Here is a 17,567-nt window from a genome sequence, read left to right on the forward strand (position 1 = left end):
TGTGCTCATCGTTCCCTTCATTTGAGCGACCTTTACCTTCCAGATTGCGAGGTCCCGTGACGGGGGATTGTGATAGAAATGTTTAAGTCAGTGGTGGGCTATAAGCGTGAGATACACGTTAACTGCAGCTAACCAACGGAAGCGATAGAACGGCTGAGTACAGTCTGCATGTGAGCAGTCGGTAGAGGGAAGGATTCCGGAAGACAAAGGGGACGACCACGAAAATATAACGATTTATTCATTTATTTCAGAATACTGCTGGTCCCAGAAGGGACCCGGGAAGGAGTAGTGAACGTACATTAATTATATAATATATACACATAATACACTCATATAGTGGCGACAATTCGAAAGAAACCCGCAAAAGAGACGCAGCAAAGGGGTCCCAATTTACCTTCGCCAACATGACGATCGGTAGCACGAGTGTTCTATATAGCGGTAGTCTGACCTAAGCAGTAGCACAATGAAGTGCTCTTCTGAGACAGAAGAGGCTTTCACTGTGATGCCCATTAAGCGCACGTGAAAATTCCATCTGAAATCGGACGGGACGGAGACCCCAAGATATTTGTACTAAGCTGTTTTGCAAGTATATGATGTTGTCAAAGCATTTTTTCTACATATAACAGCATAGACACAGTTTTGTCGGTGTTCGACTTGATTTGCAATTTGTAACACCACTCGTTGATGTGTTCTAAACTCCCTTGCGAAGGTGCGTAATATGAGGCGAGCAAGGTGAGCCATAAGCAAAGCACACAGAAAAAAAGAAAAAGAGAGAGAACGATTGGCATATTGAAGACGCACTTTCAGACATCCCTAGATTTTTCGGAATATATCCCGCGATATGTTATGCAGAATAAACATGCTTTACAATTAATGTTACTTGACATATCGTACTTATAGACAAGAAACAGTAAAAGTCTCAAGACTGAGTCCTGTCGTATACCCCAGATGTATGGGGTTCGATCGGACAGGGAATCAGTCCCGAAGCCAATCCATGATCTTGGTATTAGGTGTGCGCAGCTTACTCGGCGTACCTTCTAAGAAAATCATTCGGAATATTGTCTTGCCGAGAAGACCACAATATCGCGTCCTGGAGTAATCAGCCCCGATACTTTTTGGGCTAGCATATCCACTTTTTTCCTTTGCCAATCTACCCGCAGAAGACTTCTTCCTATTTATCTCCCACATTGACATAATAAGAAATAGAGATACAAGTGCTGATTTAAAGTAATATCATACTACTAATAATTCGTAGATGGGTAGAAATCCAGCGAACCGGTAGAGATGTATAGGAAGGGAGTCTGGGCTTCAGGGAGAGAAGGCTTCTGTCCTGAGGCAATTCCTTTCCTAATAATAATTCGGGGGTTTAAGTTGTGCGACAACGGTGATAGATTTATAGGATAGATCTATTAGGAGTTTGCCACATCTTCTATATAATCTGTTCTATGCTGTGCGTCATTTTGTTCCTCTTTTGCTCGATACTTTGAGTAGTCATATGTCAAATTTGCTGGGAGTACGCAACAGAGACGTGGCTATAATATTTCTTTTCAGTGTCACTTAATTTACCCATTTCCTCTTTCAGTGCCTTCGTCAAACGTGGAACCAGGGTTAGTTTCCATCGCCGTCTAATTTTGTTTATGCGACGTTTAAGATGCTAAGCTTCGCGTGTCAGCCATGGTTGGATTGGATTGGTTGGTAAAAAAATAACAAGGGGAGGTTGAATTCGCGCAAGCGAATTCTGCTACCCCAAAAAAAGAAAGACGGTAGAACCCAAAGCAGAAAAGAAAAAAGAAAGGAAACGGTACGATTGCACCACAGAAGGTGCGAGCGCACCGCAAAAGTTCACCTGGGTGCCCGTCCGACCGCGACAACGCAGGACCGAGCGCGCCGTTCATATTAAGGATCATAGTAATGTCCACGCTCCGTCTAGTATAGGGTTTCTAGTCCAGATTTCACAATGAAATTGACAAGAGCATTGAAGGCCGTGTCCCTGTGGTTAGCGTCCCATACGCCTAAGACTTTCTCTATGCTGAAGTCCCTGCTGTCGAGATGGCCAAGGGTCTGCCTCAAGATGCCTCTTTGTGCAGCATGTTTTGGACAATGTATGATGATATGTTTAGTGTTTTCCACTCTCCCGCACAGTAGTAGATATGTTGGGCGAGTCCACCTTGCCCACTTTATGAAGAAACTGGCGACCATAGGGCACATTCAGGCGCAAACGATGCAGGAGAGTTTCTATGTGTCTGGGCGTTTTTGAAGGTATTGTAAAATTCAGCTCCAGGTCTAGCGTGCGCAGCAGTAACGGACCACTGTCGGCTTGGTGCCATTTTGTCCTGCGGATGTCGTCAGTCATAGATTTTAGGAGAGATTTGATGTCCTGCTTAGAAAACGTGACAAGATATTCTGTCACAGGTGTGCGATGTTCGCCATTTCGGCCGCCTTCTCGTTACCACTTATGCCAATATGGCCAGGTATCCACTAAAGAATGACATCGTGACCGTACAGCCATGGTCTTTGAGTGTAAACCTTGTCTTTATCGTTTTCCCCGTTTTTTCCTTTATCTTTCCTTCCTTCTCTTCTTCGTTTTCCCCATTTGTTCTTGGAATAGCAAGCCAGCTCATTGCCTGGCTAACCTTTCCTTATATTTTTTTCTTAATAAACATATTACCCCCCCCCCCCCGTAAGGCTTCTTGGACACGAACTTTGTTGTTTACAGTGGCCTTGAAAAAATTTCAGGCCATATTAACATTTCTCGAGATGCTACAGATCCAGTTAAAATTGTACAAGGATCTGCCCAAGGAAAATCGTGGAATATCTGGATTTTAGGTCTGTCATGCTTAAATTTTATATGGTGCATCTCAAGAACCATCTTGTGATCTGAATGTCAACCAGGTACTTGGCAGTCCCATTTCCAGTCAAGGGTGTTAGGCACCAGGAACAGATCACGTATTGAAGCAGAATACTCTTGAATTGTAGTGTACCTCATAGCAAAAGGCAATATCAAGTAGTACATTCTCATTTATGAAGGCTCAAACTCCGGTTAGAGTTTCCTAATTTACACTCCAACATGGGATCATATACTCAACAATCATGACATTATATCCTTAACCGTATTCAATGTCAATAGGTTTCATTTGTAACTATATGTTACACCCTTTTTAGTATAACCTGATGATGGCAGTGACGAGGTAACAGAAAAAGATGGGGATATGAGTCGCGACAGAGTCGGGGCCACGCCAGGACGCCTACAAGCGATGAAAATGCAAACAGATGCACATACGGTGAACGGGTCAAATGAAAAATGTAGGACAAAGGTCTCAGAACGAGTGAGGGTAGTATGACAGAAGTAATATGACGAGGGGGGGGGGGCACACTAGGTGCACACTTACCAAGTCATAGGGCTAATGTATATTACGCTTTTCAACTTGAATCTTTATCATCTATAATTAGGGAGTGACTTTTTGGGGTTAAATGCCTTTCTCAAATTCGGGGGGTAAAAATCGGGCGCTATTTTTAATTCAGTAATTCGGGGAGAAATCGGGCGATAATTGTGCCTTCGGGTGTTATCTGGTGTTTTTGTTTTTTCTCCTCTTGTCTATTAAGTCATTTCCTAATCTCTATTTTTTTTTTTTTTTGCGGGATCGTGACCTTCCAGCGGTAATCCCTGAAGGCATAGACAGTTTTGACACACATGGGTGTATTGCTGAGAACGTAAGTGACCCGTTCTTATACGTGTTACACGTGGCGACCTTTGTTCGTCTTCAGTGGAAACGTTACTTGAGAATTTCATAGTGACTAGAATTCGGGGAGAAATCGGGTTTAACCCGAATTGGTCGGAGGTCAGTTCGGGGGGGGGGGGGAATAACGTTGCGGAATCGGTTTTAACCCGAGAAAGTCACTCCCTATCTATAATGTAGGCATTAAGGCTGTCGGTTGCGGCCACAAACCCAGGTGGCGAATTTCCCCATTTATCATCATCAGTGTATTTGTTGTTATTGTATAATGTCACGCAAACAGCGCTCTTAGGCCGCAGTCAGTGGATAAAACGAGTTTAACATGATGTTCTAGGAACCCTTTGTATAACATCAATTCCATTCAAGCATTTTCGGTTAATAATACAAGTGTGGCATGTTTTCTTCTCTCTCTATATATATAGATATGACTCGGTCGTTCTACTGGTCAACAGTAAAACCGTGCGTGAAGAGAGAATACTACTGCTGTGCTACAATTTCGTGTTTTATGGCCGATACCATGTTCCTTTATATAGTTACATAAGGAGCAAAATAATTACGTAACAACTAAGATGTGCGGCGAGGTACACTGTATAGAAAGCGCCATAGTTAAATGACAATTTAGTTCAACAATCCACCATCAGCCTATGTTCCGTGACAAAATGTTCCCAGGTTCCTGTACACAGCAACTCGATAATCTAGGCTGAAAAGAAAAGGTGAAGAGAAAGAAATCATCAAGGAGGCGAGCTCTCGGATGCAGTAGCCGCTCTTCGTTTTGTTTTTCGACCCGTCTGTCATCATCCAACGAAGATAAGACATGCGGTCACGTGCTTCGCAACATTCCGATATCTTTCGCTTGCAGGGATCGTCGGCTAGGCAGACGTGACGATAGCAAATGTCACGTGGTTTAGCTACTAAGAACTGCGGATGCTAGTAAACAGTCAGTGCGGCAAACCAACGTAGTGCTGGTCCAAATATATTCGCTATAAAAATAGTCACGCACACATACACCGTCACACACGGGACATGTTGGACTAGTTCAACGAGAACCCGCTTGGTTCGCAGCGAGCGCATAGCGCCAGAGCTCAGGAGCTTGGCTTCAAAACAGGGGCATCGCGCATTCCATGTATTGGATATGGCGGTAAGCACACCAGTCCTTCTAGCCCACCATAGTGAAAAGGTGGGCTGCGTCTACTAAAAAAGCGCCGACAGCACCGGTAGGGGGCAGCGCTAGCGTCAACAGGTGCTGGTTTAGTAGACAAGCTCGCTGGTTTTGCTGAAAATGGCGGCCAACGAGCAGACGACGAGATCCCCGATGGTACCGCGCAGTCGATTACTGGATGTTTTTATTTCCGAAGCCTCCGAGACAGATGAAGAGCTGTGTATAACTGGCGCGCTTTCCGTCCTTACTACAAAAACGCAAACAGACAAAGAATCCGAGGCCATGCGCGAGAGCCGCCTTCAGGTTAGTCTCGCCGAAAGCGTATCTCGGTTCAAACCCTACCGCTTCCAGACCGATTTTAGAATGTCACCAACATCGTTTGAGGTTAGTTCATGTATCCACGACCCGTATAGGCTGCATGTTGGCGTCGGGTAGCCACTGTGACAGTGATGAGCCCAGCAGTCGATGTGGACGCCATGTTCAAACTACGCAGCGGGCGATGTCGTCTGCTATCGTGACGTCACACATCCAGCAGCAGCGCGCTCAGCGGCTCCCGACCTGCTGCCTGCGCTGGCCAGCGGGAGCAGCGGCGCTGCGACAGCAGGTTGTCTACGAAACGAGCGCGCTGCCCTAGTAGACGGCAACCTGCCATCCGCTGACAGCGCTGGCAGCGGCGCTGCTTTAGTAGACGCAGCCGTGGTTACCTCGCGAAACCGCAGTTGCGAAGCTCGGTTTCCCATAACGGCGGTTAGCGGCGTAACCTCCGTAACCTCTTAACGGCCGTGTGACTGCGGACTGCCCGTGTGACAAGCTTGATGGAGTTCGTATTCTTTTGTGTCCAGGCTGCCTGGTATCGCGCGTTAGCAGCCACCGCGACAAGGAAGGCTGGCTCGCTGGATCCAAATCTACTGTCCAACAGTTAACAATGTACAAATCATCCGTGTAATACGTCCTAACTCCGTCCTTGCCTAGAGGCAAGGGTGGACATAGATACATTTTAATGTATTTTGACATAAATACAAACCAGCTCCCGTGGCATAGTGGTTAGGATGATCGATTTCCACGCCGAGACTCGGAGGTGACACGGGTTCGAATCCTGTCACCGGCTGTGCTGTCTGAGGTTTTCCTCGGGTTTTCCGAAGACTTTCCAGACGAATGTCGGCACAGTTCACCCTGAAGTCGGCCCAGAATGCATACTAACCCCCCTGTCCCCCACTCCTTCCTGCTGTCCTCTCTCCATCTGTCCACGTCTGTACGCAGCTCATAGCCACATTTGCGTCGCGGCGGTAACACGGAACTTTAAAAAAAACAAATACAAAATACTTTGCTTAAATAGATATTTAAATCCTTGGCATAAATACCTTGCAAGCACAGTGTAAGCTTCGCAACCGTCGTACGCGTAACTCGTGCGTATAAAAAGAAATACGAAGCTTCGTTGTCGTCGTAGGGCACTTATGCCCAGGGCCCGCCCTGGCCGAGGGACGCAGAGTCGAGACAACACGTCTTCACACTTCGAGCTTCGAGAACTGACTCCTTTATTTCACACTATGTACAGTAAACGAAATCGGAGCATTGGATTACTTGAATTACAATATGCTGCGTTAGGCACGTACAGACCACCCTGCCGGGGAAGCGTACCCTGGCCCGTGGTATCCCCTTGCAAGTTATGACCAACGTGTCAATGAGGGCAAACACACGCACTTGCCGTGTTTATGTCTGGCGTGTCAGAGTACAGCTCACAACAGTATATTTAAATACCGTATTTTCCGGTGTATAACGCGCACCCCTGAAAACGTGCCGAATTTGAAAAAAAAAGTTCCATGTATAACGCGCAGCGGTGCATAACGCGCACCGCAATGTTGCTACAAGCTTCTGTGCTGCCACCAGTGTACACAATAAACCAAGGCGGTGTATCGTATACGCATATGCATTATTTGAAGCACATTTAGACAAAGCCGTTAAGATCCGATGCAGCAGAGTCGGTGTCATATAGTATACTTCAGTCGCCTCTCCGCTTTCGGTTTCGCGTTCCTTCTCAATCACGCCAGTCTTCTGAAATGAATTCAGGATTATTGACCTTAAGAAGCATCACTAACTTTTTATGAAGTCCGGTGTCCTTTTGCCGGTTTTGTCAATTGACCCTAAGGGATTTGGGAGAAAATCACAGCACACCCTTGAAGACGCTTGAATTTGTACGTCACCGAACTCGTTAGATAACGCGCAGGAGCTCTTCAGAGCACTTTTTTTACTGTATAACGCGCGCGTTATACACCGGAAAATACGGTACCCGAAATATTTTCATAAATACATTGAATGAGCAAATAACTAAGATCAATATAGGCCGAATAACTGGTTATAATGGGCATTGAAGCAGACCATTACGAAGTAATACGTCTCCGTCCCCAAAGAAATAATAATAATAATAATTCGGGGCTGTTTTTCCTTTAAATTCCGTATTAGCGCCGAGAAGCAACTACTGCTATAAGCGGCGTACAGATGTGGACCGTTGGAGAGAGGACAGCAGGAAGGAGTGGGGCACAGGGGGTGTATTCGGGCTGTACGTTGCGAGACAACTGCGACCATGAGCGACACCACAGTGGTCGGGTCTCTGAATTAATTTTGCCCGCCTGAAGGTTGTTTAACGTGCGCCGAGATCTCGACACGCGGGCCTGTCTGGGCAATTTGTACCCTTCCACCAAGTTGTCACCTTCCTCGGCCGGGTTTGAACCCGCGATGTTGGGATCAGCAGGTGGACACGCTACTGACTGGGTCACCGAGGGATGTAACAGCGTTCCTTGATCATGGTGATTTTAATGATTAAATGATTTAATTAGACGAGTCTGTCGTCCAAGCAGCTCCTGTTTGATCAGACGCCCAACAATTCAGGACGAAACATATAGCAGGCTTTATACCTGATAACGCTCCCGTAGATGCCGTGTATTAGGAATAGAAAAGCGCGTGCAGCACGTTCCGTTGATATCGCTTTGCATTCGTTCGCTAGTGGAGCATTGGCTGTGTCATAGCGAAACACTGTGAGGCCGACAACGGCGAGCCCTTTCACCACCATAGCGAAACATAGGGCGATTCCATCTCAACTCAGGCAGGGTGGTCCGGACACCATCACCGATTTCCCTTGGAAAAAGATATGTTGTGCCGTAACACGCATACACACTGGAGCAACAAATATTTTGGCTCTATGTGTTGTGGTCCGCCCGAAAAAAATTCCCAAAGAAATTGACTCGGCGACGGAGCTTTCTGACGGAACGACTTTGATATTTTATTCCTCGCCATCGGACGGTCCCAAACCATAGATTTTCTTTGCACAATATGTCAGGTACAACGACTTTCAGCGTGTGGAAACAGTACCGGTCAATTCCGTTTTGATCTTTAATTAAAAATCGCCAAAGTTGCAACAAAATTCACATTTTGCTCATATTTGTCCTTACGCTGTACTCCTGCGATATACACCATCGAGATATATGACCACCGCTGTGTTGGTCGAAGCGTGCTCTTTAAATTTGTCAAATTCACATGTCTGTACCTTGCCCACTTTCGTCAAGGCGGTGTAGAGTACAGCTATGTTTTCAAAAATGGGGTTTTTTGGACTCTCGTTTCTCAAAGACCCCGGACCTCCGATTTCCTTCATATTTTATAGTTATATAGCCCAGGCTATGACCTACATGTGTTCGCAAAACGGAAGGTTCCCTCTCAGCGCAACTTGGTATAGCGCGCAACAAACGTGGAGTGCGGAGCACACGATGTACACCGCGACCGGGAGAACTACGCCAGAAAGTTAACAGGATTATTGGCGTCTGCTACTGCCAACGTCTCCGGCTTTGAATGACAGAGCTCAGGATGCAGACCCACCGCAAATCCCATCCTAGCAATATGTTTTGGGTGTTTCTGAGTTGTTTTTCCCACAGTCGAATCTCAATACCGTTCACGTGAAGTTCAGCGACGTTCTGAGTCGGTGGCTTGTGTTTCCGACATGAATTCCAAGTACAGTATGGATTGCGTGTATACTGTGCTGACTGTGCGGTGCTATGGTAGCCATCTCAAGCCGAAAAAATCGAAAGAACTACAATTTTGTTATCAGAAACAAGTTGGGAATGCTGGGCAGAATGATGCCTTGAACCGAGATACCATCCAAAATGTAATAATCTCGTGCAATAAAACAGAACTGTACACTTTTTAAGCATGTAGTAGTCAGGAAATGGTTTATTTATATACAGGGTGTTTCAGTTAAATCCCCGGGCTAAATAATTCGCGAACCGGTGCACCAATCGAATATCTTTCTTTTTTACAAGTATCTGTCCAATACCGCCTACAAGATGCGCACCGCGTGAATGAGCGGGAGGCGCTCATTATTTAAATAAAAATGCAAATGAGTTTCGTAAAAAAGCGTAACTTCTAAAGCAGGGCGCTGTCGGTATTAAAATGGGTACTACCCCTTTTGGGACCTTCAGTGGACACCTTTCAGAGAAAAATCTGCCACCGAAGCGGGTCATTTGTTGCAGTAATTAATTGGTTTCGGTTTACGTATTTTTGTCGCGGCTGGTCGCGGCGAAGCGCAAAAAGACGCTCTTTCACTCCCTTATCCATCAATGAATTACGTCCTTACACCAATGAATTACACCAATGAATTACGTCCTTTTGCGCTTCGCCGCGACCAGCCGCGACAAAAATACGTAAACCGAAACCAATTCATTACTGCAACAAATGACCCGCCTCGGTGGCAGATTTTTCTCTGAAAGGTGTCCACTGAAGGTCCCAAAAGGGGTAGTACCCATTTTAATACCGACAGCGCCCTGCTTTAGAAGTTACGCTTTTTTACGAAACTCATTTGCATTTTTATTTAAATAATGAGCGCCTCCCGCTCATTCACGCGGTGCGCATCTTGTAGGCGGTATTGGACAGATACTTGTAAAAAAGAAAGTTATTCGATTGGTGCACCGGTTCGCGAATTATTTAGCCCGGGGATTTAACTGAAACACCCTGTATATATATATATATTATTATTATTTTATTTTATTTTCAGAAAAACAGATAATACAGATCACGAAGCTTGTAAGGTATAACCTGGCTGGACGACACCGTTTCTTTTCAGAAGGTTCTCTTGTTGTTCCCTGGAAAGTCTGGACACCTTGACAGTGATGCGTCCATCTCCTCCCACGTTTTTCGCTAACATGTGACAAGACTGGATTCCAACAGCGGTTCGCGCTCTGTTCCATTCTTCCTTCTTTGAGGCTCGGTATGTTTCTATGGAACTTGTTTCTAACAACAAAAGCGTCGTTCTGTTGTCTTTTGGCTTAAGAAGGATGCCATAGCACCGCACAGTCAGCATAGTTGCACACGATCCATACTATACTTGGAGTTCATATCGAAAACACAAGCATTCGACTCAGAACGTCGCTGAACTTCACGTGAGCGGCATTGAGATCCGACTGTGGGAAAAACGAGACAGAAAGACTCAAAATATATTGCTAGGATGGGATTTGCGGTAGGTCTGCATACTGAGCTCTGTCATTCAACGCCGGAGACGTCGGCAGTAGCAGACGCCAATAATCCTGTTAACTCTCTGGCGTGGTTCTCCTGGTCGCAGTGTACATCGTGTGCTCCGCACTCCACGTTTGTTGCGGGCTATCCCGAGTTGTGCTGAGAGGGAAACTTCCGTTTTGCGAACACATGTAGGTCACAGCCTGGGCTATATGACTACAAAATATGAAGGAAATCGGGGGTGGGGTTTTTGAGAAACGAGAGTAAAAAAAAAACATTTTTGAAAAAAATAGCTGTACTCTACACTGCCTTGACGAATGTGCTGCCCTTCAGCATATGCTATATTGCAATTCATTTCATCTCGGAAAAAGTGATAGATATATTTTTAAAAAATCTGTATACACTTAGCTGGGACACACTATACTTCAGCATGAACTTCGCGTACTCCAAATACCGCTTGCGTGAATTTGAAATACGAAAGCGATCCCGCTGCTCCTACAACGCAAAGTCCTGAATAACCTGTGAAAATGGCAAGGAAAATCAGATAGAAATATGATATTTCGAGGGACGGTAACATCCCATCTGCAAACATGTGTTTCCGGGGGCGTGAAGTACAGAACCGGTTCAATTCATTGAATGTTCTCTGATTCATCATTGAAACTGATGATTTATGCAGCCATGTTTGCGTATGGGCGTGTTGGATTGTTTTTCGTGTGTTCAGTGGGTAACATGTATTACCTAGTATTTATTTGTGTCCTTTGTCATCCATTGCTTCATTTTCTAAAGCCTGACATTCTGATGCTCTACACGAAAGAAAAGAAAGAAGGAAAGCATTTCAGACACAGTGTGCACAATTGGTACAAGGAACGGAAGACCAACTGTCCAGCACCGGAGCAGAATCCATAAAAGTGAAGCAGAACTCATGTTTTTTTGGTATTGCGGACATTGTGCAGTCCAGCACCTTCAGGCATAATGCGCATCACTACGTTTTTGCAGCACCCTGCTCTGTGGGATAAAGAAACCTCAGAAGCTATACACTGTTAAAACATAACTTCACCACATAGCACGCTCCTAGCCAACCATCATTACCAATGATATCATTATGTGTATGGATTTGTTGAAAATAGGAGGAGGCGGCTATCTGGGACACATTATGCTTGTCCCAGATAGGCACCTCCCCCCTGTTTTGAACAAATAAAGACACAGAATGATATCATTCGGAATGATGGTTGGCTAGGAGCATGCTATGTGGTGAAGTTCTGTTTTAACAGTCTAGAACGTTTCGTAATAGAACCACGTGATCTTTACTTCACAAGTAAGATATCGATGAGAGGTCGTACAACGTCGGTACAGTCATCGCTTACGAGCGCTTCAGAGGCAACGCAAGTGGGAAGTGACTGAATTACAAAAAATAAACGGCGAAAAACACCGAATATCCGGAAAATAATAAAAAATGAATAACGCTGTCCGAATATGCCAAAAAGCAAACTGCAACCCCCCACCAAAAAGAAAATAAAAATAAAATACCCGATAAACTAAACTTTTTTTACAGATAACGCATGGTAATGTGACCTTTCACTGGGGCACACGTGGCTGACAAATACGACACAGAACATTAATCGAGACAGCACACGTTCGTGGAAACGTCTTTCTTAAAATGTTTCGCTGTTTTGTTGAGTTGGGTTGAGTTGATAAGAAAAAAAGAACAGGAAAGAAAAGAATGGAGAAATAGGCACTCATTGCGAGAGCCTGCCACTCCAGATCACTTAGGAAAACAGAAATGGCTGTCTACCATAAAACCATTGAGTGACAAAGACACTCAGTCAGTCATTCACACACACATTGTCCACACACACTGTCGGTCACACTGTTTCCACCAAATTGGAGACTGCGCAAAATCGCACAAACGCCTGCATGGCGTGGAACTGATGGTCGGAGGTTTTGTTATTTGCGAGTAGAAACTCCGTGTCACTGCAGGTTGCGGGTAGCGGATGCACCCGCACTGCATCTGCGGATTGTGCAGGCATACCCGCATCACACACCGCAGGTTGCCGGTGGCACGTCCGTGGTGCGGGTGCGAATTACCCGCGCACACTTCCTGTCATCAGTTCACGGCTTATGAATGAGATTATTTGAGACGGGTTGTGAGGGAAGGGCACATTGTATGAGGTCTGGTAAGCTCAGCGCGAATGGGTTTGCAAGAAGTAAAGGTTCCATGAGGTGAATATGAGTGAAGTCGTAGCGAAACGTCTGCCTATATGCACTGATCTGAATCGACCTGCGAGTTGATCTGCCCTTACTTGATAGGCTAATCCTTTTTTTAGATCCTCAGAGCATTCCATAGAATGGCGCGCTATTTTCTTCCTATGCACGTCTGTTCAGACAGCGGCTCATTGAGTCTGTCTTTACATGCAGGTGAAGCGCCTTCCTTTCATAGACACTGGTTGGCATCTGTAACAATATGGAGAGGATGCTACCGGGTGAAGTAGGTGACAGCAAAGTCTCCAACAGTGGCAACTCCAATTGTTCAACTAGGCCGTGTAGTGCACCAATCACCGATGCTTCCCGGACCACGGATGTCTACGTCGTACACAGCAACGAGAATTTTACCGAGAAAGTAGGAGAGAACACTTCTGACAACCTTCCCCTCGCCTATGAGAAACCAACGCCGTTCTCTCGAATATACCACTACCTTTATCTCGCTCGTCTAGAAATTTTCTTCTTCGCCTATATATTCAGCCGCTGCATGGTAAGCACGCCCATAGGGGACCTCTTGCTTCACAAGGCCTGTCTGAACAGCCTGCAGTACAATGCTTCCATATGTGAACAGTTGGATCGCTATCCCGACGTTAAGGACGCTGCCGAGAAAATCGGCAGCAATTGCGGAATGTTCAGGGTCATTATTTCCTTCGGTCCTTCGGCAGTCATCGCTATCTTCATCGGCCCCTGGTGCGACAAGTATGGCTACAAGACTCCATTACTGATAAGTAACGTCGGTTGCATCATCAGCACCACCTTGGTTCTTGCGACTGCTTACATGATGGCCCTACCTTTGTACTACGATGTCCTGGCTGCGATACCGGACGGTCTTAGTGGAGGCTTCATCGCTGTCTTCATGGCTGTGTACAGTGAAGCCACCGTAACGACTAAGGGAGGTCAGAGGCGCACAAAGTTTTTCCTTTTAAGTTTATGCATGAATGCCGCATTCCCACTGGGTGGGCTCATCGGTGGACAAATTTACGGTCGATTTGGCATCTGCGTCGTTTTGCGGGCATCGATCTGTCTGCTAGTGATTTGCCAGCTTTGGGTTACGTTTGTATTGACTGTGCCCGAAAGAGTGAAACTGCTGAATCATAGCCCATGGACGAAGCTTCGCTCTTTCTTCAAACTCGAGAATCTTGTGGATGGGTTCCGGACGTGTGTACGAGATAGACCCGGCACGGGGAAAGCGCAGTTGTGGCTGATATTTGCAGCGCAATCCCTCATGATCGTGGACATGACGGGTAAGTCGACTCAAGATTTTACTTTTCTTTCTTTCCTTTTTAAGTGTTCAGTATATGAAGTGCTCGGAGCGTCCAACTCAATGACCTATAGAAGATGATTATGACAAAAATATACAGAGATAATAAGTATATCACACGGCTGTATGCTCCAGGGGAAACGGACGACAACGACCGGACAACCGGAAGCCAGTACCGCGTGGCAGCCCTCCAGCAGAATGGCTGTGCAAAAAAAGAAAAAGAGAGAGAAAAAAAAAAAACCCTCGCGGAATAAAACATGGCGTTACCTGCAATAACCGGTAAACAAGCGCCGCCACAGGAGCATGGATGACACTTGGAACGTATTTACTATACAGGGTGTTTATTTTTATTCGTTACAGAATTTTTATTAAAAAACTAGCAGAGCAAAATAGTTTTTGCCGTTTTTGCAGTTGAGTTCTACGGCCAGGTTGACATCCCCTCGAAGAAGGTATGCAACTACAACATGACTAATTACCTAAAATTCATGAATTAAATCTTTAATTAGGGGATTTCGGGCAAAAGCGGGCGATCAGAATGAGAGACCGTCCTAGTTGAAAGCCATTCCATGTTTAAAAAAATCCGGAAACACGCACCTGCATTAAGGTATCCAGCCCCGAATTTTGATATGCAAATGAGCCGAAACTGAAAAAGCGCGCCTGAGAAGCGAATCACCTTCGCCGATGGGGTCGTATCTGGCCGGGAAAGCGGTAGTATCTGGCCCGCAGGTCGGCGTCTCATTCAATCATCTCCACCGCTCCAAATCACGTGGCCATCTGACGTGAAATGAGGGCTGTACCCCCTGCGTTCCAGGTCGCCGCGGTTTCGGCTCATTTGCATATCAAAATTCCGGGGGGGGGGGATATCTTAACGCATGTGCGTGTTTCGGGATTTCTTTGAACATGGAATGGCTTTCAACTAGGATGGTCTCTCATTCTGATCTCCCGCTTATGCCCGAAATCCCCTAATTGAAGAGTTAATAAACTTTAGACAACTTGTCATCTTGTAGTTGCATACTTTCTTCGAGAGGATGTCAGCCTGGCCGTATAGAACTCGGTTGCAAAAACGGCATCTATTTTGCTCTGCCAGTTTTTAAAATCAAAATTCTGTGACGAATAAAAATAAACACCCCGTATACTTTACCGCGTGGTACGAACATACAACCTTCAGGAACTGCTCCCTTTGGGAAGTGCGAATTTCCACGGAAAATAGCTTTACAATGCTGCACGCGGCGCCAGCGATCTCCTCAGCTGCCCCTTGCGTGTTGTGATGTCAGGTCATTCAAGCACTCTTTATCAGTGGACACGGAGAATCGTCGGCTAGCGATGGTGGAGGTGGTGGTTTCGTGGAACTGCTTGGCGTGCGCTCTTCACCTTCTTCTTCCTCACAAAAGGTGGGGAAGGGGGGATATGTTTATTGAAAAAAAGAAAGGGAGGAAAACAAAACAACAAAACAAAAGATGACCGTGAGAGCCACTATACGTATGGTGAACTAGAAGTACATAGCGAGATTGACCAGGACGATTGGGTGGAATTAACGGAGGTGCTGGCGATGATGATGATGGGACTTAAAACAGAGCTGCACCACATAGCGCGCTGAAGGCTAACCATTGCACAGAATGATACCGTTATCGCTTCTGATTTGTGGAAAGCTCGGGGCGTACGCCTCGTCTTTTTTTGTGACACTTACTCAGTTATGATAATTGCCACACAAAGGCGTACGCCCCTTGTTTTCAACACATCAGCGAAGAGAGCGATGTCATTCGGGACGACGATTGGCTGGGTTCGTACTATGCGGCGAAGTTGCCCTTTCGCCATCACCACCACCACCACCACCACCACCACCACCTTGGTTTTAGTTTACGGTTGTTTTAGGGTTAGTAGGGGTGCTTGGTAAAGTTGGTTTAGTGTTTAGGGGTTAGGAGTCTGGGTTTTCCTCAGACGCTTTCAGACCTATGTCGGCACAGTTCCCATAGAAGTCGACCCAGGACGCGCATTTCCCCAGGGCTTCAGTCGTGACGTTGCCCACCTCTGTGAGGCCGACAATGGCGAGCCCTTTCACGAGCACCACCACCTTGGTTTTAGGAGTTTGCTTAGGGTTTAGGGGTTAGGAGTCTTGGTTTTCCTCAGACGCTTTCAGACATATGTCGGCACAGTTCCCTTAGAAGTCGACCCAGGACGCGCATTTCCCCAGGGCGTCAGTCGTGACGTTGCCAACCTCCGTGAGGCCGACAACGGCGAGCCCTTTCACGAGCACCACCACCTTGGTTTTAGGAGTTTGGCTTAGGGTTTAGGGGTTAGGAGTCTTGGTTTTCCTCAGACGCTTTCAGACATATGTCGGCACAGTTCCCTTAGAAGTCGACCCAGGACGCGCATTTCCCCAGGGCTTCAGTCGTGACGTTGCCCACCTCTGTGAGGCCGACGACGGCGAGCCCTTTCACGAGCACCACCACCTTGGTTTTAGGAGTTTGGCTTAGGGTTTAGGGGTTAGGAGTCTTGGTTTTCCTCAGACGCTTTCAGACATATGTCGGCACAGTTCCCTTAGAAGTCGACCCAGGACGCGCATTTCCCCAGGTCGTCAGTCGTGACGTTGCCCACCTCTGTGAGGCCGACAACAGCGAGCCCTTTCACGAGCACCACCACCTTGGTTTTAGGAGTTTTGCTTAGGGTTTAGGGGTTAGGAGTCTTGGTTTTCCTCAGACGCTTTCAGACATATGTCGGCAGTGTTCCCTTAGAAGTCGACCCAGGACGCGCATTTCCCCAGGGCTTCAGTCGTGACGTTGCCCACCTCTGTGAGGCCGACAATGGCGAGCCCTTTCACGAGCACCACCACCTTGGTTTTAGGAGTTTGCTTAGGGTTTAGGGGTTAGGAGTCTTGGTTTTCCTCAGACGCTTTCAGACATATGTCGGCACAGTTCCCTTAGAAGTCGACCCAGGACGCGCATTTCCCCAGGGCGTCAGTCGTGACGTTGCCAACCTCCGTGAGGCCGACAACGGCGAGCCCTTTCACGAGCACCACCACCTTGGTTTTAGGAGTTTGCTTAGGGTTTAGGGGTTAGGAGTCTTGGTTTTCCTCAGACGCTTTCAGACATATGTCGGCACAGTTCCCTTAGAAGTCGACCCAGGACGCGCATTTCCCCAGGGCGTCAGTCGTGACGTTGCCAACCTCCGTGAGGCCGACAACGGCGAGCCCTTTCACGAGCACCACCACCTTGGTTTTAGGAGTTTGGCTTAGGGTTTAGGGGTTAGGAGTCTTGGTTTTCCTCAGACGCTTTCAGACATATGTCGGCACAGTTCCCTTAGAAGTCGACCCAGGACGCGCATTTCCCCAGGGCTTCAGTCGTGACGTTGCCCACCTCTGTGAGGCCGACGACGGCGAGCCCTTTCACGAGCACCACCACCTTGGTTTTAGGAGTTTGGCTTAGGGTTTAGGGGTTAGGAGTCTTGGTTTTCCTCAGACGCTTTCAGACATATGTCGGCACAGTTCCCTTAGAAGTCGACCCAGGACGCGCATTTCCCCAGGTCGTCAGTCGTGACGTTGCCCACCTCTGTGAGGCCGACAACGGCGAGCCCTTTCACGAGCACCACCACCTTGGTTTTAGGAGTTTTGCTTAGGGTTTAGGGGTTAGGAGTCTTGGTTTTCCTCAGACGCTTTCAGACA

At 46.8% G+C, this 17,567-nt stretch overlaps 1 protein-coding gene across 5 annotated transcripts in view; it reads left to right on the forward strand.

The window, feature by feature from the left end:
- Positions 1-17,567, forward strand: part of LOC135373761 (uncharacterized) — a 45,899-nt gene that overhangs the window by 8,257 nt on the left and 20,075 nt on the right. For 4 of the 5 annotated variants that reach the window (XM_064606850.1, XM_064606845.1, XM_064606849.1 and 1 more), the window contains exon 2: positions 12,805-13,892. In XM_064606850.1, the coding sequence (XP_064462920.1) occupies positions 12,851-13,892 (1,042 nt within the window). In that variant the 5' untranslated portion in view covers positions 12,805-12,850. Of the gene's footprint in view, positions 1-10,000; positions 10,145-12,804; positions 13,893-17,567 lie in introns of all 5 variants that reach the window. The other variant, XM_064606846.1, reaches the window with a different exon arrangement.

The sequence above is a fragment of the Ornithodoros turicata genome, unplaced genomic scaffold, assembly GCF_037126465.1.
Source record: "Ornithodoros turicata isolate Travis unplaced genomic scaffold, ASM3712646v1 Chromosome31, whole genome shotgun sequence".
NCBI classification, from domain to species: domain Eukaryota; kingdom Metazoa; phylum Arthropoda; class Arachnida; order Ixodida; family Argasidae; genus Ornithodoros; species Ornithodoros turicata.